Source organism: Lagenorhynchus albirostris, chromosome 10 (genome assembly GCF_949774975.1).
Source record: "Lagenorhynchus albirostris chromosome 10, mLagAlb1.1, whole genome shotgun sequence".
Lineage (NCBI taxonomy): Eukaryota > Metazoa > Chordata > Mammalia > Artiodactyla > Delphinidae > Lagenorhynchus > Lagenorhynchus albirostris.
In genome coordinates, this window is record NC_083104.1 from 36,281,735 (window position 1) to 36,307,107 (window position 25,373).

At 43.2% G+C, this 25,373-nt stretch overlaps 2 protein-coding genes across 16 annotated transcripts in view; one reads left to right on the forward strand and one right to left on the reverse strand.

Moving 5' to 3' along the window:
- The window catches only part of PBRM1 (polybromo 1), a 101,869-nt gene extending 86,267 nt beyond the window's left edge, over window positions 1–15,602 (forward strand). For 6 of the 13 annotated variants that reach the window (XM_060161609.1, XM_060161610.1, XM_060161604.1 and 3 more), the window contains 6 exons: window positions 110–311; window positions 3,626–3,790; window positions 7,167–7,322; window positions 10,365–10,435; window positions 10,547–10,763; window positions 12,742–15,602. In XM_060161609.1, the coding sequence (XP_060017592.1) occupies window positions 110–311; window positions 3,626–3,790; window positions 7,167–7,322; window positions 10,365–10,435; window positions 10,547–10,763; window positions 12,742–12,914 (984 nt within the window). In that variant the 3' untranslated portion in view covers window positions 12,915–15,602. The remainder of the gene's footprint in view (window positions 1–109; window positions 312–3,625; window positions 3,791–7,166; window positions 7,323–10,364; window positions 10,436–10,546; window positions 10,764–12,741) is intronic. The other 7 variants (XM_060161611.1, XM_060161613.1, XM_060161614.1 and 4 more) reach the window with 3 other exon arrangements.
- On the reverse strand, window positions 11,392–23,442 carry LOC132526935 (ubiquinol-cytochrome-c reductase complex assembly factor 5). Of its 3 annotated transcripts, none has more exons than XM_060161643.1 (3): window positions 23,036–23,442; window positions 20,156–20,243; window positions 11,392–11,720 (listed from the first exon to the last, which is right to left on the reverse strand). In XM_060161643.1, the coding sequence occupies exons 1-3, from the start codon at window positions 23,184–23,186 to the stop codon at window positions 11,591–11,593; spliced, it is 369 nt and encodes a 122-aa protein (XP_060017626.1). In that variant the 5' UTR covers window positions 23,187–23,442; the 3' UTR covers window positions 11,392–11,590. The 3 variants fall into 3 exon arrangements, with proteins under 3 accessions (XP_060017626.1, XP_060017624.1, XP_060017625.1); XM_060161641.1 differs by lacking the exon at window positions 11,392–11,720 and adding an exon at window positions 16,707–17,285 and having other exon boundaries at window positions 23,036–23,323; XM_060161642.1 differs by lacking the exon at window positions 11,392–11,720 and having other exon boundaries at window positions 20,152–20,243; window positions 23,036–23,323.
- Window positions 23,443–25,373: the final 1,931 nt, after the last annotated feature.

The following is a 25,373-nucleotide window of genomic DNA, read 5'->3' on the forward strand; positions in this document are numbered from 1 at the left end:
TGTCTATAAAACAGTAGCTGTTGAGTCGCATGTTCCTGGCTTCCTGAAACCTTTAACAATTGACCAGATGCAATGTTCCGATGCATTATAAGAGCTTTCTGTCTTACAGTCTACCCCAAAGTCTGCCAAAGGCAGTGCAAAGAAGGAAGGCTCCAAACGGAAAATCAACATGAGTGGCTACATCCTGTTCAGCAGTGAGATGAGAGCTGTGATTAAGGCCCAGCACCCAGACTACTCTTTTGGTGAGCTCAGCCGACTGGTGGGGACAGAATGGAGAAACCTTGAGACAGCCAAGAAAGCAGAATATGAAGGTAAATAGAGCGTAGGCACAATTGTCTGAGCTTTCTAAGCAAGGGGGTGTTTTCAGCAATGCACGTGCATAGACAGGTTGAATCTCTTGTTCTTACCACTTGCACGTGAACTTTGTGTTGGGGACTGTCTCAAATGGCTCCCATCCAGCAGTTTAAGTGTCAGCCTTGTCCTGACTGAGGAAGTGCTGTCTCTGACTTGGCCTCTGATCCTGGTGTGGTTTTTTTTCCCCCCCAGATTTCTCAAACAAATATTTAGCTATTAAAAATTGCATGATTTTTTTTCTTTCATTAAGTCCTGTAAGCACACATGTGTTGAGCTGGGGAATGAGTATACAAGGATGTTAAATATAATTTTGGTTAAAATTCATCTGAAATGGGGCTTTCAAAATCAGTGATCTTCTGTTACGGCTCTCGATAAGCCATATGTATAAACTCCAGGCTGAGGCTTGGCTGAAGCGCTTGGTTTCCTAGGCCAGTCCTGGCCTGTGCTGCATTCATAGCTACTTTTAAGGTACTTGGGTTCTCTTTGATAAAGCTCAACTGCCTTCATTTTCCTTTTACTCTATAATTAAATCATTTGGGGCTATGAGCTATCATTCAAGGATTTGGTGGTTCTTAGCCATTAAGGACAAATATTTAAGAGAGGTTTTTGGTTTTTTAATATCAGGCATGACTTTAATAAAGAAATGAGTAATAAACATTAGATTAGGCAGGACTGTTGCCGTTAGAGCTGTATTTTTTTTCCATTTGGAATTGTATATAATGCTTCATTTTGCCAGTTTAAAGCCCTCTCTTGATTGACCATAGTGATCACCATTACTCTTCTTGGCCAGGTCCAAATCCAGCAAGCATAAACAAATTAATTATCAAGGCTGCCTCCTTTATTACAGTTTATGGAGTTTCCAAAGAAACTCCTTTTTTAAAAAAAATAGTTTACTCCTTTCATCTATTACAGTTGATTTATTATTATAAAATTATCTGACAGGCTTCCCCAAGGATCTTCTGCAGAACCCTAGTCCTACAAGATGTTCATTCAGAAAACATTTGTGGCAAAACCAGTTTGAGAAGCACTCCAAAAACTTTCTCTCTTAGAAACTTAACAGTGCATATTGCCATATGAAAGTCTTTAAACCTGTAGTAAATAACCTACTTTTTTCACCTGGCATTTTCTGAAACTTGATCAGGTATTCATGTAATATCAGCTAATATCCCGAAGAACTAATATTTGACAGAATATTCTTTGAGAAACCATAGTCAGTTCTGTAAGAACCTAGAACTTTGGAGAGCTTTGGTATTTCTAACCTTAGTGGAAGTTAAGACCAGATATATCACTCAGTTGGAGAAGTGTTAGAAATGAAGCTCACATGGCTGTAAAGCCTGGTCCAGGACAAATGAAGCCAGTACTGCATGGCTGGTTATTCAGAGTGTGAACAAGAGCAAGAAATGTGTCTGGAGATGATGTAAAAGTAAAAATGCTGGAGCAGAACTGAAGAGAAGGAGAAATGATGGCTTCTGGGAAATTCTTCCAAATTCAAAGGGGGATCTGAAATTTCAGTGAGAACTTAGTGAGAGGAGCTATATGACTCAGCAGTGTCTGCCTCAGACACAAAATCTGAACTTTTGGTGTTCAGGCCCATTGAATTCAAAACCCAAAGTTTGGAGGTTGGCTGACTTCATTTAATAATTCTCTTTTCTAAGACAGCCCAAAAAGAACCAACAGGTAGCCAGTCCAATTCCATCCACAGCCCTGAAATTTTCTTTTTTCAACTTCATTTTTTTGCTCTCCCATTTTACTGTGTCATTTGTGTAATGAAAATATGAGAACTTAATGTGGGGGTCTAGGTCATCAGTGTTTTTTTTACTACTAGTTCAAGGAAATAGGTTGTTAAAATGGCCTTTGTCCCTCACGCTCATTGTACAGAGGATCTGTAAACTGGGACAGTGTAGTGAGTGATGACAAGTCTCTGCAGGTAACACTGTCGCAGCCGAGGAAGCTTTGACTTGGTTGACTTTCACATTATCACACAAAGGAGGACTGGAGCCGTTGCTTCTCGAAGCTCTTTAAAGCCATGTGACCTAAGCTGTTTTCCCCTTCCTTAGATCAGCCAGCAGTAGCCTTTTGAATTCCTTGTTGGAGGGTTAATGTGTGGCAGTTGGAGTTTGATACCAGGAATCAGAGCCGCAGGTTGCTGGTTCTCTCTATATCCTTGGACAAGTCACTACCTGTCTCCAGTCTCAGTTTGCCCATGTGAAGAGTGGAGAGGAGTTCCTATTTATGAACGGTGAAGCAAAATAAACCCTGTATTGTGGGAGCTTTGGGAATGCACATTTCTAGAGTTCTCTAGTAAGGGTCCAGCCTGCTAGCTCCCAAAAAGACTGGGAATGTGATTGTTGGGGCCACTGGCTATGGAGAAGCAGAAAGAGTAGCTCAAAGGAGTGAGCGGTGTAGCAGGGATGTTCCACAGCCCAGAACTGGCACAAGCTAATGCTCCTCTTGCATTTTGGATGAAATAAGTATGAATTCTGGAACTTTTGCTGATTTAGTATGATTTATGGTCAGTATTGAACTCAGCTTCAGGAAACCTGGTTCTGTCAGTACATTGTCCATTGCTTCATATGTGTATATATATTATTCCCTGCTTCTGATGACTGTAGCCTGGAGTATCATGCATTTTTTTCCCTTGGGGTTTATTAAACATGACCTCTTTGCTTCATTAGAATGTACAAATTAGCGTTTATTTTCCCTAAAACCTTGTGGAGGAGGCAGTAAGCTACTTTTCCCTTACAGAGTTAATTTTCTTCAGCTGCTAAACCTCATGACACTAATGACAAGAGTCCTCAAATCTTAGTAAAATTGGGTGCCAGGAATCAGGAAAATATAGTAAGTAACAGTTGTGCCAAAAATTACAATGGGCCATGGAATTGCTTCATGTTGAAATTATAAATAATTTGTAATGCTATTAATACTAGAATAATGGTAGCGCTTCTCATCTTCAGGGTGCCTTGTGAGATTAACCACGTTGGTTATGCTGGTGACGTTTTTAAATAAAATCTGTGCTTTCTGAATGTGTGTTGCAGTCTTAACATTCTTGAAATCTTTGCAGACCAGTTCTCAAGATGGGATAGGAAAGCTGGACTCTAGGTTACCAAGTGAAATCGGCCTGACTCCTCCTGTGTTGAGACTAGTCATCTACTGTTCCTTCCATTGAGACAGAACTGTTGCCTGTGTTTTTACTAGTCCTGTTGAATGCAATGGATGGTATTTTGAATTCCTGGGTTAAAAACAGAATTGAAAATCTGAAATGCCTTTACAGAGCGGGCAGCTAAAGTTGCTGAGCAGCAGGAGAGAGAGCGAGCAGCACAGCAACAGCAGCCGAGTGCTTCTCCCCGAGCAGGCACCCCTGTGGGGGCTCTCATGGGGGTGGTGCCACCACCAACACCAATGGGGATGCTCAATCAGCAGTTGACACCTGTTGCAGGTAAAAACAGGAGCTAAGACCATTTTTTTCCACTTTAAGAAATTCCTTCATTTTTTTTTTTCCTCCAACAAGGAGTAAGCCACAGTCTCTAGGCTTTTCTCATGACAGATTCAAAGTTTGAAGTCATCCATGTTGTCCTTATATCGCCTTTCCCTTATGGGCAATGCCTCCCCTCTGCCCCAGAAATGGGCCCTGGGCCCAATCCTGGGAATTGGTAGGGAGCAGCTCTTCCCTGGCTGTGGGCATGGTCTGGCGATATTCTCCACCGCAGACTGCTCTTGATAGAGTTCTACAGCAGAAAATATAAACAGACCCTGAATTCTGTTCTGGAGGGACTCCCAAGAGAAAACACAAAACTAGTCTTTAGGTGGTGATGATTTTCCCATCTCATTCCAGTATTCAGTTTGCCTTGTTCTGCTGCAGCCATCCTTAAAAGACTGACCATTTAAAAGGATTTTTGACAATGAATTGTAAATCCTTTCTTGGTCACCAATGTGCATGACTGCTAAGTAGAATACAAAGTCCTTAATCAATTCATTGTGCCCACTCTGTAATGCTTTTCTATTTAATTACATTAAACTGCATTTTCTGTTAGTATCCCAGTCACATATTTTTAAAAAAAGAAAAGAAAAGATGAATGTGGTTTGCTTGTGTGTGTTGTCTCTGGTTCTGGTAGCCATAGCAAATTTGGCTGTTCTTGAATATTCTTGTCTGACGTGTCTCCAATGAGAAACCTGCAGACCACTTCTCGGGTCCCTCCTTCGTGATCTTTCTAAGCCTGGTGAGGTCCATTCAAGCTGTGTTTCTTCTTAAGCAAGCAGTCTGACCTCTTTTTTCAGGGAGTCCAAGATAGTGTTGCTCAAGACAGGCTCATTGGGATGCTGTTTTTGTTTTCACTTTTTTTTTTTTTTTTTGCTTTTTAAGGCAGAGTAGCAGAAGATAACTTTTCCATTGTTGCTCCTACCTTTTGTGATGGCAAGTTCTCAAATGCACTATCGCTGAACTCAGCAGTTGCACTCGCCAAAGCACATCTGAATCATGGCTTTCAGTACTTTCAGTGTAACTGATGTTGATCTAACAAATCTCATAATCGCCTGCTCTATTCCATGGCCCATTTTGGTTAATGGGGTGCCAGAGGTTTTTAGAAATCAGACCTTGAACATGGGGACTTTGAAAGTTAGAATTCCCTCATTGACATTCTCTTTTGTTCTATTTGATGTGTGATATTATAGCACTGTGCCCTTGACTAAAAAGCCCAGGGACACATTAACAAAACCAATTCAAACAGCTAAAAACATTGAAAAACAGCAGCTGCAGCATTTTAGCTCCCTGTTGGGGAATAACATCACAGAGCTCTGATGGGTGAGGAGGGTGGCCCCCTTCCAGAAAGCCCCTGCTCCATTATTAAACCTTTTGCTGCCCAGACTTCTGGGCTGTGGGAGTGCAGGGCAAGCATTCTCTACAGTAAGCAGTCTTTGGTCCACAGTGGGGACTTCGCAGCTTAAGAGAGTGATTTCTTATGGGTTTACAGGTTGCATAGGGCCTAAGTCTTAGCCTTGTTGCTGTCTGAGACCAGCTTTGCTTACAAGCATTGAAGCTCATTTGAACACATGTGACTGGGATAATAAATGCCAAAGTACAGTTTAATGAAGACAAGTGTCATGTCTTTCGATTCTTAGTAATTTCTTCAACCACAGCCCATGAAGGCTGCGTTCAGATGGGCTTTTGTAATTGAAAGCAAAGCCTCCTAACGTTCTTGAATTCCCACCTACTTATCCCTAAAAGCTCTGTCTGGTGGTATGGTTAAAAGACAGTTTGGTAGCATTGGATCTCCTCATGTTTAAGATGGTGGTGTCTGTTCAAAAGTAGTTTTTATCTCTGAACTCTCATTTTAAGAAAATGAAACTGATAATCCTATTTTATGTACAGAGGTGATTATTATTTAAAATTTGTTTTATTGGTTTGTGTAATTGTAAGTTTCTTAGTCAGCTTAGATATGATCGATGAGGCAAGCTGAATCAATCTCAGAACTTGCAGTAATTTTATAGCTTCAAAAGACTAAACTTTTATAAATAAATACCTTTCAAACAATTCTTCAGGGAAAATCAAAGAGTATAATTCTTAGAACCGGGAGTCTTGCACTGTTTCCAGAACCCCTCTACAAAGAGTATTATATAAAAATGAGGTTTTGCACCAATTCCTCAACCCCTCCCTTTGTGCAAGAAGCTGTGACCAAAGGTGATTGCATTTCGTGGGGAGCCTTGTGTTTTGTTCATTATGATCATTTCAAATCCCAGAAAAATCAAGTTGTTTTCCTTGCTTAAAAAAATGTCATATGGCTTTAAAGTTCTTTTGATAGGTGAGTCTTTGACATTCTGAAATTATCTTCTTCCTTTCACTCTTTTTGCCAAAAATACTTGTTTTTTGAAATTCTTCCCTAGCCAGCAGGAAGTGTTTTGTGTTGTGAAGATGCACTTTGAAAATAAAGGAATAAAAACCTCTGTTCACAGAAATTCTCTACCTCATTTAAAATGTTCCCTGTTAACTGAAGGTCTTTGTGAGGACATTTGTGTGCTTGGGGACAATGATGACAACTGGCCTTTTCTCATGTCAACAGAGCCTGATTCTCCAGCCATTCCTCCTAAGATCTGCGTGCAGGCTACTGAGGGACCTGGGCTTAGGTTGGCTGGTGGCCGGGGTGGGGGTGGGGAGTTAGGTTTTATCTTTATTTTATCATGTTTTGAGATCTAAAGATGAAACATCATTCATTGTGATGACTCTTAGCTGTTCCCCATCTCAAGCTCAAGCATGATCCATTCTTACCAGCAGTGGTGGGGCTAAAAGGGAGGAGGAATGGACATAGAAGTCTTGAAAAAGTCTTGCCGCCTCCCCCATGCTGGAGAACCATGCTTTGTGATCAGGGCTGTGTGCCTCATTTTCCTCCATTCCAGTTTCCCCTCATGTGTACCCGTGATAGGCATATGAGTGTGGGCATAGTGGAATGATGGGGTTTATACTCTTCAGTAGAATCGCAGTAGGCAGAACGGGTCTCTGAACACCTTGCAATAATCATGACCTTGGGAAGGCTGTTACTGGAACTCCTCTTTATTATTATTTAACTGAAAACATGCAGCGTATTACAGGGAAAATAACTACAAATAATAATGTACTAAGTACTAATTCATCCAGAAATGTATTTCATATTTGTAACTTTATATTTTGTTCATTATTGCAACAAAATAATTGCACTAATTGCCGTTATATCATGCAGTACTAAGGGTGCTTTATTCATTAGTAGTGCATGGGGGGGGTTGTTATTACTTACTTCATGTTGCATGTTAATGATGCATGTCTGAAATTTGTTGTGTCCTTCAAGGCATGATGGGTGGCTATCCGCCAGGCCTTCCACCTTTGCAGGGCCCAGTTGATGGCCTTGTTAGCATGGGCAGCATGCAGCCACTTCACCCCGGGGGGCCTCCACCCCACCATCTTCCGCCAGGTGTGCCCGGCCTCCCGGGCATACCACCACCGGGTAAGAACTTCATCCTCATTCACTCATTAATCTCATCTTCATATTCTCTTTTTCCTCCTTCAGCCATTTGTTCCAGGAGGTACCTGCTGCCCATGTGGGCAGGCCTTCCCTCACTGAGAATCCCAGGGATGTCAGCAGTAGGACCTGTCCTGTGTATTGAGCAGGTGGCTCAGCACCTGTGCCCTTGAGCACCTGGCTGCCTAGCAGCAGCACAGGACACATGACAGAAACTAGACTCAGCAGATCAAGGGGCAGGAGGCATACTCTAAAATCACTCAAACAACTTGACACGTGCTCAGAAAGCCAAACACAGCCTAGGAGGTCATGCTCTGCTCTCTTTATCAGTGAATGAAGTTTCCCAAATTGCCAGTTGATATAAAAAGCACTTTTTGCTCCTGAGTACATTTCTTCTTCTGGTTCAATTCTTATCTCAAAGGGTCTTCTGTGTAGAGTCCCTGCTCCATCTTTTGCTTTTCAAGCAGCCCCTCCCCTCTAAGGGAATTACAGAGTCGCTAATGTAGAACTCTGTAGAAATCCTTCAGTCAGTCCTTCTAGCAACAGAAAGGAGGGAGAGAACGAATTTGTCCTGAACGAGTTTTCTATTTCTGAGTCCCCAAAGAAGGATGACATAACATTTAAAGAACAGCATAGCCCACCTTGCTACCTGGAGACACTGGTTTGTCTGTCAACAAGCTCAGAAGTTATGTCATATAGAAACATATAAGTGGAGCCCAGAAATAGGTACAGTTTTCCTTTACAATTAATTAGCAAATTTGAAAGATTATTATGAAAGGAAAATCACAAGTTCCCATATTAATTGCCATCATATGCAAAAAAACTGACCCTTAGGTATCTATTTGGAGGGAATGTGACCTTAAGATGACTTGGAATAGTATTTGATCCATTATCCAAAATATTAGCTAAAGGCCTGGCCCAGATGACAAAATGTAGAAACCCTTAGATTTGCTTACAACAGCATTGGATCTACCGATCCCGTGGCTATAAGGAGTTCCAAACAAAGCTTCAGAGGGTGTGCCCAGCAGTATGTAGGGTGAGCTAACCTGGTGGCTTGGCCTAGAGCCTTCAGTAACACTCTTTGTGATGTGAGTGTTGCGTAGAGAATGGCCATAACGCCACAGAAGTATTTGATCTAGACACACCCAGAGGAGGAAATGTTCGTGGGCGTGGGTGCTTCATTATGGAAGTGGTGGACTATGTGTGAGTTGCTCTTGCAGCAGGTGTCAGTTATAAAATGGGTGTGTTCCTGTGGCAGGTGGAGTTGTCCTTAATTCTGTGCCCTCTCCCCTTGGCAAGAGTATCTGACTGAGCAGTGAGACTAAGCTGGACTTAACTCCCAGGTGCGTGTGCTACTCAGCGGGAGTCACACCGAAGGCCAGTACCCTCTAGGTACCTGGTCTTTTGGCGGGTATTGGGGGGTAGATGTCTCCCTTTGCCCCTTTTTCAGATTCTAAATGCATTTGAAGAAAGCACAACACACCTGATGATAAGGAGACAGGGAAGAACCCCTCTTAGTATCTACACACGCACGTCTGATCAGGCTTTGAGAAGAGGGAGATTCAGTGAGCTCCTCTGGTGACTCAGCCTGCATTCTCACCAGCTGCCCCCTGGCATGGCATTTGTAAACAGAGGGCACATGGGGGTTGGTTGCTGATTTTTTTGTGCTGCCCTGCAGAGATTGATACAGGCAGCTCAGGGAGGCCCACTGTGTTGTGAAATCTAAGGTGGGTGAGTGTCCTAGGGGAACAGGGGTTAATAATATGTTGCTGGAGCAGCAACTTACCCACTGCAACCTCTTCACTCACTCACAAATAATCACTAAGATTCTATTCTTGTGGTTCAGGTACCCTTCTGGGTTCTTGGAATATAAAAATCCCTGCTTTGTAAACAGAAAGCTTGTTTTCACTTAGTGTGTTCTCTCTTACAAACGTCTAATACTTCTTGGAAGTGGTATTTAGCAATTCTGAACCTTAGAATAGTGGGTTGGTTCTGCCTGGTTAAAATACCAACATTTTGAATCCAGAGAAACTATAGAATATGAAGTTAGCTCCTGTTGATCCTTCTGTGCAGCCAGCTGGACTTGTTTAAGGTTTAAGCAGTAGCTCACCAGGGTTTTGATTGTAGTTTGTTAGTTTTTAATGAACTGGGTCCTTTACCTATTGCTCTGTTTTATGAGACTAGGAAGTGGACGGTCCTGAGATTAAAATAGCCCCAGATGCTAAATTTAAGACATCATGTTATTATCAACTAGGACCTATGAGACAGAACTTGCTTGTGTGACAGAAATTGCTTGTGAGGAGTCACCAAGGGAAGTTTATACAAAGTCCAAATATAGTAGGACCATGGAATCTTTCTCTTTCCCTTTGTCATTTTGCATTTGAAGTGATAGCACCAAGGCTGCTCTGTTTCCGGATGATTCCTTTTCAAAGTGCTGGTCTATCAAATGGCAGTGTCCCCTCTCTGCCAACATTAGTGACTCCAGTTAGAACCAGAGGTGCTGGTGGCCTGTGAGAGGACAGCAAGAATGTGCCTCCAGCCTCCACAAAGGTCATTTAATGTGCACTTGCACAAACCTCTTCCCTTATGTCCCTGCTGTCCTAACACATTGCATACAGCTGAGCCTGGTTGCAATGCCATTACTGCTGAAATTAAACACGGGCTTCAGTTGCAGGAAACTGTGTTGTCAAAAGAAAAATACCTTGAAAATATAGTTGTATTCTGACTGTAGCTTACCTAGGGAAATACTAGAATTCTATGCAGGGTTCAAATTATTTCTAAGCCATGAATAATTAATGTACATCTGACAAGTTGTCCTAGCTTTGTATTTAAAGTACCTAGAAAACAAAAGAACATGCATTTTCTATATGAATGCTACATCCTGTTTTGGGTGCTTAGGGTTCCTATCCATAAAGACTCAGGGCAGAGATCATAGGCTTGCATTATAAATGGCCTTTCTTATCAGACAGTAGTTTTCAGTCTTCTCAACCCAGAGCCTCTAATTGTGCCTGTAATTCTGAATTATAGGTGTGATGAACCAAGGAGTGGCCCCTATGGTAGGGGCTCCAGCACCAGGTGGAAGTCCATATGGACAGCAGGTGAGCCTCCAAGTTGGATCTTCTAGGACTCAACAGAATTCAAGTTACCCTCTTTCTCAGAGCATGCACTGAGTATTTTTTTTCCCTCACCATGTGTCTGTGCTCTTTCAGGTAGGTGTTTTGGGGCCTCCAGGGCAGCAGGCACCACCTCCATATCCTGGCCCACATCCACCCGGCCCCCCTGTCATACAGCAGCCAACAACACCCATGTTTGTGGCTCCCCCACCGAAGACTCAACGGCTTCTCCACTCAGAGGCCTACCTAAAATATATTGAAGGACTCAGTGCTGAGTCCAACAGCATTAGCAAGTGGGACCAGACCCTAGCAGGTAAGGAGAGTCCTCAAGAAGCCTTTTCGAAATCCATGCTTTATCAAAGTCCTCTCGCTGCTATGGACCTATTATATCAGGATAAATATCCATGATTCTTATACAGGCATACCTTGTTTTATTGCACTTTGCTTTGTTACTCTTCTCAGATACTGCATTTTTTTACAAATTGAAGGTTTGTGGCAATGTGTCAAGCAAGTCTTTCGGCACCGTTTTTACAGTAGTATGTGCTCACTTCGTTTTTCTGTGTCACATTTTGGTAATTTTCACAATATTTCCAACTTTTTCATTATTATTATATTTGTTTTGGTGACCTGTGATCAACAGTCTTTGATATTACCATTATAAAAAGATTACGACTTGCTGAGGGTTCAGATGATGGTTAATATTTTTTTAGCAGTGTAGTCTTTTTTAATTAAGGTATGTACATAGTTGTTTTAGACATGATGCTATATTGCATACTTAATAGACTACAGTATAGTGTAAACGTAACCAAAAAATTCATGCAACTCACTTTATTGTGGTGATTTGGAACCAAACCTGAGGTATGCCTTTATAAGTAAAATAAATTGTATACTTAGTAGAAGGGTTTGGAGCTTCTTTGTATATTGACATTACATACTGAAAATGTTTTTTTGCTGAGTTTCAAAGCTTAGTTTTGTCAGAAATATCTATGCTATCTTCTTAAGTATATTCTGAATTTTTTCAATTATTTTTCAGGCATTTGGGGATAGCATAGATGGATTTGGGTAAATTAAAAATTATTTCAGGGCTTCCCTGGTGGTGCAGTGGTTGAGAGTCCACCTGCCGTTACAGGGGACACGGGTTCATGCCCCGATCCGGGAAGATCCCACATGCCGCGGAGCAGCTGGGTCCGTGAGCCATGACCGCTGGGACTGCGCGTCCAGAGCCTGTGCTCCACAATGGGAGAGGCCACAGCAGTGAGAGGCCCGCGTACTGCAAAAAAAAAAAAAAATTATTTCACCTCAATTTTTAAAAAAGAAAAATAATATTGGAAGACATGTTTCTATTAACCTATGAAGTTTATTCATTTAGTTCAGCAGGCTCAGCATATTTTCAGTACTTACTAAAATAACTTGCCTAGTTTCTGGAAAGAACTTTGGAAGTTTCTGTTCATTTTTCATTTCTAAGCCAAATTTGATCATTTGATTGCTTTAAGAGTAGTAGGTGGTTTTCCCTTTCTTCACATTTACCTTTTTAGGAATTTTTGTTAATATTGGAGTAACTATTAAATATTAATGATCAGATCTTTTAGGTGTTTGTACAACTTTTATATTCCCATTCTAGTAATTATGTTATCTTGTGCAGCTGTTTTGTGAAGTAATTGTTAGAAATTAGATAATTTCTAGGACTTCACTGGTGGCACAGTGGTTAAGAATCCGCCTGCCAACGCAGGAGACATGGGTTCGAGCGCTGATCTGGGAAGATCCCACATGCTGCGGAGCAGCTAAGCCCGTGCGCCACAACTACTGAGCCTGTGCTCCAGAGCCCGTGAGCCACAACTACTGAGCCCGCGAGCCACTACTGAAGACTACTGAAGCCTGTGTGCCTAGAGCCCATGCTCCACAACAAGAGAAGCCACCACAATGAGAAGCGCGCGCACCACAACGAAGAGTAGCCCCCACTCACCGCAACTAGAGAAAGTCCGCACGCAGCAACGAAGACCCAATGCAGCCAAAAATTAATTAATTAATTAATTAATTAAAAAAAAAGACATTAGATAATTTATAAACTGCAAAGTATAAAACGAGACATCCTTGGCTAGGTAGTCTCATACCTAAGTAAAATAGCTTTCTAAAAACCAAGATGCCTAATAAAACAATGTAAGAAATTTGCTTGGAAGTATTCTGCAGAGTTAAAATTCATAATATTCAATAAATAATAAATGTTTCATGTTTTAATCTGTCAGACCTTAGGACTGATATTTGTATTTCTCTGTCTGCACTTTAATTTTCAGCCCGAAGACGCGATGTCCATTTGTCAAAAGAACAGGAGAGCCGACTCCCCTCTCACTGGCTGAAAAGTAAAGGGGCCCACACCACCATGGCAGACGCCCTCTGGCGCCTTCGGGATCTGATGCTCCGAGACACCCTCAATATTCGCCAAGCATACAATCTAGAAAACCTTTAATCACATCAATTACGATTCTTTTATAGAAGCATAAAGAGTTTTGTGGAACAGTAGCCATTTTAGTTACTGGGGGTGGGGGGAGGAACAAAGGATGATCATTTTTATTGCATTTTATTGTACATCACAAGGCCATTTTTATATAAGGACACTTTTAATAAGCTATTTCAATTTGTTTTTGTTATATTAAGTTGACTTTATCAAATACACAAAGATTTTTTTTTTGCATATGTTTCCTTCGTTTAAAACCAGTTTCATAATTGGTTGTATTTAGACTTGGAGTTTTATCTTTTTACTTGTTGCCATAGAGCTGAAACCATCAAAGGTTTTTTGTCGTGGCTTGGGGTTTCTGTTTCTTGTTTTTTTTGGTTGGTTTTTTGTTTTTGTTTTTTTTAAATAACAAACAAAATGAAAAAAAACACACACAAGAGTTTACAGATTAGTTTAAGTTGTCAATGAAATGTGAAGTTGGCCCTAGTTTACATCTTAGAGAGGGGAGTGTACTTGTGTCTGTTTCACGTGCCTAAATATCTTAAGCCACTTTTGCAAGAACTGTTTCTTCCAGGTAGAGTGAAAGGTTGTTAGTTGGATTGTAGATGTTTGGCAGACATGGCACATTTGCTCTAGTAACTCAGAAATCTGAAGTCAGCACTGTGCACTCTTCTGCAGCTAATGCAGCTCCCGGACGCCTGGAGGGAGAAAGCACTTTTTCTTGTGCTGAGTTAGACATCTATGGTGTCAGTTATTTTTGCAGAACATGTGCACAACCCTGAATTATATTTAGTCTTGACAGGTAAGTTTAAGGGTACTTTTGATCTTTTTGTAATGAATTCACAATTTATGCCTATACATGTTAGGTGATTTAAAACTTTAAATCTCTACATTGCAAATTATTGAAGTTCATCTTGAAGAAAGTATTGAGGTGTGCTGGAGGTGATTTATTTTTAAACATAACACCTAACCTAACTTAGGGAAGGGAGTGCATTAACCAGATATGGGCTGTGTCAGAAGCATAATTGTAAAAGGCTGGATTGCCTGCATATGCAAGTATGTTTTAGTATTCTTTATTTCCTCATCAGATCTGGCTTTTTTTTTTTCTTTTTCTCCTAAGTTCCAGGGTTGTAATTCTCAACCAGAAATTTAAGACTTTATAAAATAATTTTAAAATTCAGCTTGTGCTTTTGAATTTCAGGAGAAGGAAATCATAATTTAAGAAAATGCTCACTAAAAAGACCATTACAGATCCCAAACACTTAGGTTTGATGACCCTGTCTCTCTTATATGACTTTGGAAAAAAACATTTGGAGGCAGTATATAATGCTCAGACAAGTGGAAAGCATCAAACATGGTTCAGTATTTCACTCAGTGTTTTTGAAACCTGCTTTATTGTAACAAGGTGGTTGCCATTGTGGTGGAGCTTCCACTGCTGTTTGTAAATTGAGAGTGACTCTCAGAGGATACTTTTTTCTTTTAATCTGGTATGAGTCAATACCTGGATATTTAATTACCATTCTTACTAAATCATGGGGACAGAAGAAGAGTTTAGAATGGAAAAAAGTCTCTTGTATCTAGATACTTTAATTACAGGAGGTCCTTATAACTTAATTGCCTATAAGTCAACCACTGGATCTCAATTTGCATCAAGTATTTTAAACAGTTCTGAATTTTAAAAAATGTTTTGCAGTACTATGTCAGTACCTTATTGTTAAACTGAATCAGATAAAGAAATCTTCAGTTCTTGGTTATTTGGGCCATTGAATCATCATGGACTGTATAATACAATCAGATTATTTTATTTCTAGACATCCTTGAATTACACCAAAGAACCTGAAATTTAATTTTGGTTAAGTTATTTATTTATTTCATGCACCCGTCTTATTTCCCTTTTTAAGGTCTGGAAGAGACTTCTTTGGGAAGACTCTAAAAACTCTTCACTGTGGTCTATGTGGGGCATTAGAAGCCAGAGCACTCCTCCTCCAGGCTCCTTCTCAGTGTCTGGAGGTGCTGTAGGAACCATAGATCCAGCCAGGGGCTTCCCTAAGGCAGTGCAGAGCCGGGCCAGGGGGCCATTAGGCAGGCCCTAATTACCTTTAAAAAAAAAAAGCTCTATGTATTTATTTTAGAATCATGTCTTTCTGTATATTAACTTGGAGAATGTCAATTAATATTTTAGGATATAAGATTTGAGGTCAGCCATCTTCCAAAAAAGAAAAGAAAAAGAAAAAAAAAAAAAAGCCCTGACTTTAAAAGGTACATGTGAACTATACATCTTTTTTTTCCATGAGTTTTAGGAACTGTAGTGATATGGCTTAGAAAGTATAATGGCCTAAATGTTTTCAAAATGTAAGTTCATGTGGAAAAGAATTTTGTTTATGTGCGGAAAAAGACCTATAGGTTTAAAATAGTATGTCAGCCAACTGATTTAAAAGGCCTTGAATTACTTTGTTTTTGAACCCACCCTTTTCTTCCTATGAGGAAGAATTAAGAGGGGACTCTTCTTTGTGTAAAATCTCCAAATTGGTGGTGTTGATTTTTGAACTTAAACATTTTCAGACTTGATTAAAACTTGGTTTATTCTAATTTCTGTATCAAAAGAGGTTTAAGTGATAACTAGTCTTATAATATGTATGTATCATATCTTTGTTCATCTAAAGCTTTTTAATCCAAATAAAAATGGAGTTTGCAAAGTGATTTGGATTAACCAGGTTTGGTTGTTTTGTTAAAGCTGTGTCAGATGTTAGTTTCAAGTAGGTTTAATTTCTGCAAGCCTTGATTTTATGTTGACAGGGATATGGCTGCCAATTTAAAGGAAGAGAGCTCCTTGGGTAGAGGCAAAAGTCAGTGTCCAGACACTGATCCAAGGCTTAGGCTGCATTAACACAGAAGCCGAATGTAGTCACACTGCAGCCTGACATGCCCATGCCAAGCCTCTCAGACTGGCAGTCAAGGATTCCTAACATGTCTTCAGCATGGGCAGAAATGCAGGTTGAAGTTAAAATTGCAGAGGAAGTTGTTACTGATGATGGAAGGTAAGGCAAGCATGTCCTGTATCATAAATCAGTGTAATCCATTTCAAATAGCTGTGTGTGGCCAGAAGAGAGAAGTGGCCCGGGTATGTTTTTATCATGCTTATAATCTCTTAAAACATGACAACACTTTTAATAGAAGGTGTTGGTAAAATCAACCAACTGTTTTCCTCTAATATCACTTTGCAAATCCCTGTGGTTCTGTTCTCCTAAGAGTTTAGGGCTGTACTTCCATCTCTGCTCATAAACATATTTTGAATGATCGTTGATGTATAGTTAAACATTCCAGCTGAACACTCTGAGCAATAGTGCTAAGTATTACTCTGTTCCTTTTGCATTTGGAAGTGTGCGAGGTCAGCTGAATGAAAGTTCATACCTGAACAAATTAATAGACTATTTCTATCCCCCAGATAGATGTGGAATGCACGTCTTGTGGATTTTACATATAAATGTGGCAAGAAATTCCAAATTTAATACACGTGTGTGAAAACTAAGAACTGATGCTGCTTTACTAGGAGAGAAGTTGTTTTGGAAAACACCATGGTCCAAGTGTATATTTTTTTTTAAGAGAAGTAACTCAGCGTGAGAGATCCAAACTTCTAAAAGAGATTAATTTGATTGAGTTATAACTTCAGAGATGTAGGCAAGATTTCCAAAAGAGGACTACTAGATGAACAAAGATAGCCCTTCCTTATTGAGTATTTACTCTGTGCTTAGGTATTGGGTTGGCCAAAAAGTTCCTTGAGTTTTTAAGTAAAAATAAAAGACATTTTTCATTTTCACCAAGAACTTTATTGAACAACATATTCACATTCTGCCATTTTTCAGGCAACTTCATAATTCCATCTTCCCAAAACTTTTTATCTTTTTGAGCAAAGAACTGTTCCAGGTGCCTTTTACAGTCTTCCAGAGAATTTGCATTTTTTTCCATGAAGAGAATTTTGTAAAGACCGAAATAAATGGAAATACGCAGGTGCAATATCTGGTGAATACGACGGATGAATTAGAATTTCCCAGCCAAGCTGTAACAGTTTTTTGCCTGGTCATTGAAACGTGCGGTCTTGCGTCATCCTGATGGAAGATTATGCGTTTTCTGTTGACTAATTCCGGATGCTTTTCGTCGAGTGCTGCTTTCAGTTGGTCTAACTGGGAGCAGTACTTGTTGGAATTAATCGTTTTGTTTTCTGGAAGGAGCTCATAATAGAGGACTCCCTCCCAATCCCACCGTATATACAACATCACCTTCTTTGGATGAAGACCGGCCTTTGGTTGGTTGGTGGTGGTTCATTTAGCTTGCCCCACGATCTCTTCTGTTCCACATTATAGTACAGTATCCACTTTTCATCGCCTGTCACAATTTGTTTTAAAAATAGAATGTTCTCGTTACATTTAAGTAGAGAATTGCATGCAGACATACAGTCAAGAAGGCTTTTTTCACTTAAATTATGGAACCCAAACATCAAAGCAATTAACATAACCAAGCGGTGATTTTCAATGCTTGATTTGGATATTTTTGACTATGTCGGCTCTCTCACACATGGTATAACGTTGATTGTTCTCAGTGTCTCGATTTGATCACTATCAACTTCAGTAGGTCTACCTGACCGTGGAGCATTGTCCAGCGGGAAATCTCCAGCACAAAACTTCACTAACCGCTTTTGACATGTTTGATCAGTCACAGCACCTTCTCCATACACTGCACAAATCTTCTTATGTGTTTCAGTTGCGTTTTTACCTTTCTTGAAATAATAAAGCACAGGGACTTCCCTGGTGGCCCAGTGGTTGGGAATCCACCTGCCAATGCAGGGGACACGGGTTCTATTCCTGCTCCGGGAAGATCCCACATGCCTCGGGGCAACTAAGCCCGTGCACCACAACTACTGAGCCTGCGCTCTAGAGCCCATGAGCCACAACTAACTGAAGCCCATGCGCCTAGAGCCCGTGCTCTGCAACATGAGAAGCCACTGCAAGGAGAAGCCCTCACATCGCAACGAAGAGTAGCCCCCACTGTCCACAGCTAGAGAGAGCCCACGTGCAGGAACAAAGACCCAACGCAGCCAAAAATAAAATTTATATTAAAAAAATAAAGCATAATATGCAGAAAATGTTGCTTCCATCTTCAATATTAAAATGGCTGCACAAAAATTCAATTTTGATTTTTTTTTTTTAATGCACGCTGATATGAGACCTGTCACAATACAGTCTAGCAAAATTGTTGCGAATGAAGTTAAAGACAGCTAAGTGCTACTAGAGCCATCTTACGGGAAAAACCGAATGAACTTTTTGGTCAACCCAATACTTTCCCTATCCATTCAGATGATAAAATGAAGCTCCAAAGCCCATGTTCTTTGTCTAACACCCCAGTGGAGGTAGACTTCTAGCAATAAATGCTAATTAGATTTTTGTCATTCTGAAGTATTGTGGTTTTTGAAATTCAAGTTATTAAATTGTTTGCCTTGTAGTTCACAGTAGGGGGCACTGCAGTTCTGTAAGCAGCTTATGAGAGCATTGCTGTTTAAATTATTTAAGTTCCCTCAAATAATCCTAGTGTCTGATAAGTGGGATAGAGTTATATTCCTTAGTAGAACTGTTAAAAAATTGAGGTAAAGTTAAAAAGCTTGCACCTTGGTTAACAAAAATTAGTTCTGCAGCATCCAAATTAATATGCTTTGAAAGTATCTTCAATTTTAATTGCTTTGCTAGTCTGCTTGCCTTGAAGTCAGACATTGTTGTGTTGTCTTCAAAGCTTCGTTGTCTTAAATAAATTGGCACTCCAATACATATATTTTAGAAAGATGAAGAAAACTCTAGGGAAGTTTAGCACAAATTTCAGACTAGAGATTCTCCCTGGGATGGAGACAGCAGGATAGGCCAGGGAAGGAAACCACAGCAGACAACAGAAGTTAGCTGATGGTTTTAGTAGCATTTACAACTATTCTTTGTAAAAGGTATGTATGTTACATATGCTCTTTACATAGGTACAAAATATTAAACTTCTAAAACAGGTTGGGGGAACAAATGGGAGTTAAGGCCACAATTTAAATTCATTATGCAACAGTCTAGTCACTAAAAGTAACTATGAGGTTTAGGGTCACCAGGAATGCCTGAGGTAACAAAAGCGCACATGAGAACTACCTTCCTCTCCCTGGTGCTGTTGGTCATCACTGGTCTTCATACTCAAGCCACCTCTGAGCAGTGACTCATTAGTGCTTTAATGAGATCTGAGTAGTCAGTGGCTCCTTAATTATACTGGATTGGTTCTAACATAAATGGACTGACTTAAATTAGAAAAAAAAAATCCCTTAGAACAATTTGTGGCAGATATCATTAACTTGAGGATACCCTGTGGCCTTAAGCATCTGCTTCTTTATTCATGAGCAATAGTTAGAAACTATTTTGAAACTTAGTCTTATTTAATATGTATATATTTTCTTGTTTGAAAAGATGTTGGATATGGTTATCCAAACATGGAAAGATGCCTTTGCTTTTTCTACCAACTGATCCAAACTTATTCTGGGTCAGATTGGAAAATCTCTCCCTATAGACTGAGCCTCTGATTTAGCTCAAGTCTATGGTTGCTTTATGCTGTGAAGATTCACTTTATTTGGGAAGGAGCAGTGTCTTTATCTTTAGCAGCTGGATGAAAGCAACATCTTCATCTCAGAGGGGAGTGAAACGTGTTGCTCCCCAGTCCTCATGGAGGTCCAGCCCTTGTATGTTAGTGGAGCCAAGCAAGGAAAGGGGTTGTCTGTGTTCACAAGAGCACTTAACATGAATAACATATGGTCACATTCTAACAAAATGTTTACAAATTGGTAGCTAGCAGAAATGTAGTCTGCATAATAATCCTCATTTAAATGATCCTACAGTAGATAACTTTTATTCATAGTAAGTCTGAATTCTGCAAAAAACTAAATAAGGTTATCCCTTGTTGCCTAAAACAAAGGACTTCACAAACAATTCAGGCTACACTGAAAAGCATCCTGATTGATCCTTGAATTGTTTAGAAATATTTCATGGACTAGATTCGATGGGTAGGTGTGTTTTAGTAGGAAATAATTTTCCCACAAGTGCTGTCCATCAGTGACTTGGGAAGTATTCAAGCAGAGACAGGAAAACTATAAAAGTTCTTTGTAAAGGCAGTTCTATGTAAGAACAAGAGACCCGAAAAGTACATCTTTAAAGGAGTTGAAACCAGTAGTAAAGTTTCATATTCACTTTATTGACTGCTGAAGTTCAGTCTCTGATGCATCTTCCAGCCTTCTCTGATACTGCCTTTCTGAGGCTTTTCTACGGTAGACATCGTCTGTATCAAACAAAGATTTTATTTAGATTTTCAAGAGACTAAGGAATTAAAAATACATATCTGAGTAATTTAACCAATAGTCTAGATCTGTCACCTGAATATCAACATTAAGGCTTAACTCAATGCCAGAATAAACTTAAAACAAGATTTGATTTAAATGAGCACTATGTTAAAGGAACTCTCAATATCAATAGCAGGGTCAGAGTCAGTGTCTTCAAAGATAGTGTCATGTCCCAGCACAGCCCTTAGCAATTTCACTTCTCTCTGAAATCATCCTTCTTAACTGGCCCTGCAGAGGCACTTCTGGCCCTATAGCTCTCTGCTGCTCCCTCTGCCACACCCAGGAACTGAGGGCTGGGAGATGAGGGCAGTCTCCTTGTTCTCAGCTGCTGCTTTTCCAGACTACTACTGATTCTCCACCTTCTTCCTCTGGGTCCTATGCCATTTGCCACCATCTTCTCTGCACTGGTACCTGCTGTCCATCACTCCCCTTCAGTCTCTGAAAATGCTGGCATCTAGTTCAGGTTCCTTGACCCTGTCCTGTGCCATCTTCCCAGGCAACACCACCCCCAACAGAGATGAAGCACCAGCCCCCTTCATCTTCCTTACTTCTCAACTTCTACCATCTGCTTGCAGTGTTCCTCTGAAGCAATAAGTTCATTCTGCTCTGACCACAACCTCTACTACCTTTCTGTCCTTGGACCTTCACCAACTTCCTCAGGCCCTTGTCCTCTCTTCCTGCCCAGATCAGCTGAAATTCCCTCTCATCAATATCAACTTCTTGATATACCTTCAAAACCCAAACTACAGATTAATCCAACTTACTTCTCCATGCCTCATTCTGCTTGCTTTGCACTGTGGGCCCAACTGTTGCATCTAACTGGGTCCACTGTGATGCCTGGCAGTCCTGTTTCTTCAGCCATGGCCCTGACCCTACTTTACCCACCCCGAAATGGCCATGAACTCTTTCTTCACAGAGAAAAGTCATCAGTAAAGAACTCTTCCAGCTGACTTCCAAGGGCTACTCCTTGCCCTGCTCTGGTCCCATCCTCTCCCACCTTCTCAAGGGCCAAGGTATCTCCAGCCTCTCTCCACCCTCTCTTTTCTGATCAGTACTTGCATATTTCAAGTCTCTCCTGGTAGGGGAGAGGGGGCTTACCTCCCATTCACTTAGTTGAACTTCCTGAACCTCCTGTCTTCTGTGATAACAAGCCCTTCATGTTTCCCTTCTTGCCTCTCTGGTCACTCTCAGTCACCCTTAAAATGTTGGGGTTTAAACTCTTTCATCACAATCAGCTTGTGAGTGACCCACAAACCTAGATCTGAGGCCCAGATCTGCCTTCTGAGCTTCAGTTCTGTATAACCATCTCCCCCCTCAGCACGTCCAAAATGGAGCCCAGGACTGTCCTGCCTGTGTTCCCCCTGCTCCAGCTGCCCTACCAGAAGCCGCCACTCCTCATTTCCTGAGTCCAGTCAATCACCAAGCCCTTGTCAGTACTACCTCTGGGGTGTCTCTCAACTCCGCCCACTTCTTGGCATCTCACCCTAGTCCAGGCCACCATCTCAAATCTGGACAACCACACAGCCTAAGTGTTCCTGTCAATCCGCCCTCCACAAGAAAGCATTCTCCACATATGTTCACCAGCTGCGGCTTAAAACTCTTCAGCCCTTTGGGATACACTGTTGGTTCTCCAGTCCCTTTGTGGCCCTGCCCAGGCACCTTTCTAACCACGTCATCCCTCACTCTGCTCACCTGCTTCAGTCCCTGAAACACAGCAGCATACTTTCACACCAAGGCCCCAAGGTTTGCTCTTACCACTGGCAGAAGACACTTTCAAGTCCATAAACGTTTCCCTCATCTGGCTGACACCTACTCAATCTTCGGACCCTACCTGACATGGTAACTCCTCCAGGAAGCCTTCCCTGCACCACCTAGTCCAATTCAGGTGCCCCACCCAGGACTCCCATGCTCCCCCAACTTTCCCCCCACAGCAGTGATCACACTTAATAGTAACTGTATGATCTGTCTCTCCCATTAGTGCTCTTCTGGTGTGGGGGCCCTCCGCCTTATATCCTCTCATCAGTGCTCATTAAATATGAAGGAATGGGTGAACACAGGAGGATTAAATATCTTTAGAAAGCACTTTTTTTAAAAAAATGAGGGTTGGTGATTCACAAGTGATTGTGTTTCTGGAGAGGGAGAAAGCAGAAAGGGCCTAGGGGTTAGGGAAGTCTTCCTGGAAGAGGAACTAGCCTGTCCAGGCTACTGCTCAGCAAAGCAATGCCAGACACACTTTTTGTAGTGCTGGGCATTGGTACCAATGACTCTGGCCAGTAAAGACAGTAGTATTTAGCTAAGCCGGGCCAACCAAGTTCTCTCTAGGGTTTGGACTGGCCAGTTAGGAACTTCCATGAATCCTCAAGATCCCACCCGCCTCTAGGTGCTGTGAGAAGTCTATTCCTTAGGCCCGAAAAGTGTCACCGGCATGGCCGAAGGGCAGGCTTGAAAGGAGGGCGTCCTGAGTGGAGTCACGTGCCCTCCTCTCAAAGTGCAGGGAAGGTCTCAAGATCGGATACCAATGTGCCTTTGTCGCCCCGCTTACAGGAGAGCCCAGGCGGATCTCCACCGCCCAACGAAGGGAACCGCACTCGCCCTTCTGACCAGGGTAAAAGCAGCTCAGCGCTGAGCGGAATGAGAGGTCTACAAGCTGAGAACAGCCCCCAGGAAAACGGCTCCCTCGCCGCCTCCCGCCTGCCTGAAATGAAACAGAGGCTGCTGCACCCCCACTTACAGAAGGTCTCCTGGCCCACGCGCACTTTAATCATGATCCACTCCATCGTTCCTCCCAGGACAAAAAAGAAGGGCAGGAACCTGTAGACGCCGAGTCGCTGCTTCCCGGGCACCCGCTGCAGAACCCGCCTCACCTGGGCCCTGGAAAACATGCCGGACCGCTGTCGTGGAGAAGGGTACGGCGGAACGAAGAGCGACGGGAGCTGTCCCAGCCCCTGGACTGGAGCTCCCGGATGAAGCCGAAGCCGTCCTGCCCGTCCTTGCTGAGTCCGGCGGCCAGGTGGCCGTGCGATCCCGGCCCTGGGCCACCTCCAAGGAGGTGAGGAGCGGAACGGGTAAGGAGCAGCGCTGAGCTCGGGACCCAGAATGTGGAGCGGCTCCACCAATCTGAGTGCGGTGGGCTGCGTGGGTCCGCCAATCAGAATGCGGCGGAGTGCGCGTGCTCAGTGAGGCCTAAACCAGCTGGCGCAGACTCCTCTGCTCCAGAGGCAGGGCGGGCCAAGGGGCGGGGCCTCCCACGTGGCGTCGGTCCGGCCCCGCCTCCCGGCCTCCCCTTTGCAAGCTGGTATTCGGAGTTGGCGGCCGCGCCCCCTACTCTGCCACCGCCATCTTTTTTCTTAAAGTCCTAGTAGAAGTGATGACCCTCTATGATGGACTACTAAACGGGTAGTGCACCATGCTCTAAAATGCAATTACGCAACGCCTTTCATTTATTTCGAGATCGAGACTGATGCCTAGGCTTCTAAAAATAAGGTGCATTGTTGAAAGCTAACTATCACAAGAAAAGTCTAAGTAAGCATCTGAGACAAACAACCATAAAATTAAGAAAAGCTATCCTGTATGGGGCACTTTCCGTTATTCCCGGACTATTAGACAATCTAAGAAAGTCAAATGAAAACTTAGAACCAATAAGAGAGTTTGGTAATGTGGACACAAAATGTACAAGAAGAAAGAAGAGAGATCAAGCAGCGCCTCTGAAAAGGGTAGTAGGGTCCGCCGCTGAGCTGCCAGGCCCAAGCTGCAGCTTGGATAACCTGGATAACCTGCCTTCTCCCGGAGCCAACCCCACCCAACCACGCACACACAACTGGCTTGGTGCTCACTCTGGCTTCTCTTGGTGGCTCTGCGGGCTGGACACCACAGAGCACCCATCTCCCGCCCAGACAAGGCTTACATATGGCTAAGCCCCCAGCGCACACTTAGCTCACTGGGGCCCTGGGAGTGGGGAGGGCAGCCGCCCACCCACGGGCCCACCTATGGCCTCCATCCTGTGCCAGCACTTGGCCCAGGGGTTGGCACACTGTAGGTCCTCAGCCAAGGTGCAGTGAATATTGGAATGTACACCCTTAGACCCGGCGAGGACACCGCGGGGAGCATCCCACAGAAACAGTGTCTAGCTAGCCAGCTCTCCACCGACAAGGCCCACGGGTGCAGGGTCGGCCTGCTGAAGGCCCAGAGCACATGCGCATGTGGACTTAGAAAATGGATCTGTGTGGAATACACGCGGGTGGAGAGTGGTTCCCAGCAGGAAAGAGGAATTTCGTTGTAAATCCTGGTGATATTGCTAGAAGAGCTAGAGAGTCCCGCGTGGGGAAGCGAGGAATGGAGCGATTCGGTGCGGCCATTTGCTGAGGTAGGAACCAGGCAAGCACAGTGACCCCTGGCCCACCACCTCGCTCCAAGTTAACAGAGGTCATCTGTGTAAGGCACAAAGAGGGAGCGACGTCTGCTTCAGCGGACGTCGGCTGCGCTGCGGTCCCCGAGGTCTCACCCAGCGTGGGGCTGGCAGCGGGGAGCGCGCGGGAAGGACTCTATCCGCCAGAGACGTGAGTGAAACGGGCCGGTCTCTGGTCCGCGGGCAGAACCGGCAGGGGCGAGGGGCAGGGAACAGGACCCCCGCTGCAGGACTGGGGGAAGGGGCAGAGGATCTGAGGTCAGAAGGACAGGAGGTGGGGGAAGGGGCGGGAGGCCCCGGGAGCAGAGGGGGAGACAGAGGACCGGGGGGCCGGGGTGGACCCGCCGCGCTCTGGCCCTTTCCCCTCCGAGCCCTGGCCGTCCGTAGCCTCGCGGGGACGGCCTTTCTTAGGCCCGCCTGCCTCCCTAGGGGAGGAAAGAAGGAGCCGCCATCGCCACCGTAGCTTCCGAAGGGGCGCAGAGTCCTCCTGGGCCGCTCCGGAGACTGGGGGAGGGGGTCGGGGAGCCCGCCCCGCCCCGTCCGGGACCTCCCGCCCCCCGGACATAGGGACGCTCCCATTGGCAGTCGGGCTCCGCGCGCCGCGCCCATTGGCCGGCCGCTGTGAGGAGCACGCGGCCACGGTGGCGGGCGCGCAGTAGGAGGG

What these genes read in the sequence shown, in the direction of transcription:
- LOC132526935 (XM_060161643.1), bottom strand. Translation starts at nt 23,186, where the DNA reads ATGTTTTCCAGGGCCCAGGTGAGGCGGGTTCTGCAGCGGGTGCCCGGG. An exon ending in CGTGGGCCAGGAGACCTTCT is followed by an intron (nt 20,244 to 23,035) that starts GTAAGTGGGGGT and finishes TGTTTGATACAG; the next exon opens with ACGATGTCTACCGTAGAAAA. An exon ending in GAACTTCAGCAGTCAATAAA is followed by an intron (nt 11,721 to 20,155) that starts GTGAATATGAAA and finishes TTTTTTTTGCAG; the next exon opens with TACGCGGGCCTCTCACTGCT.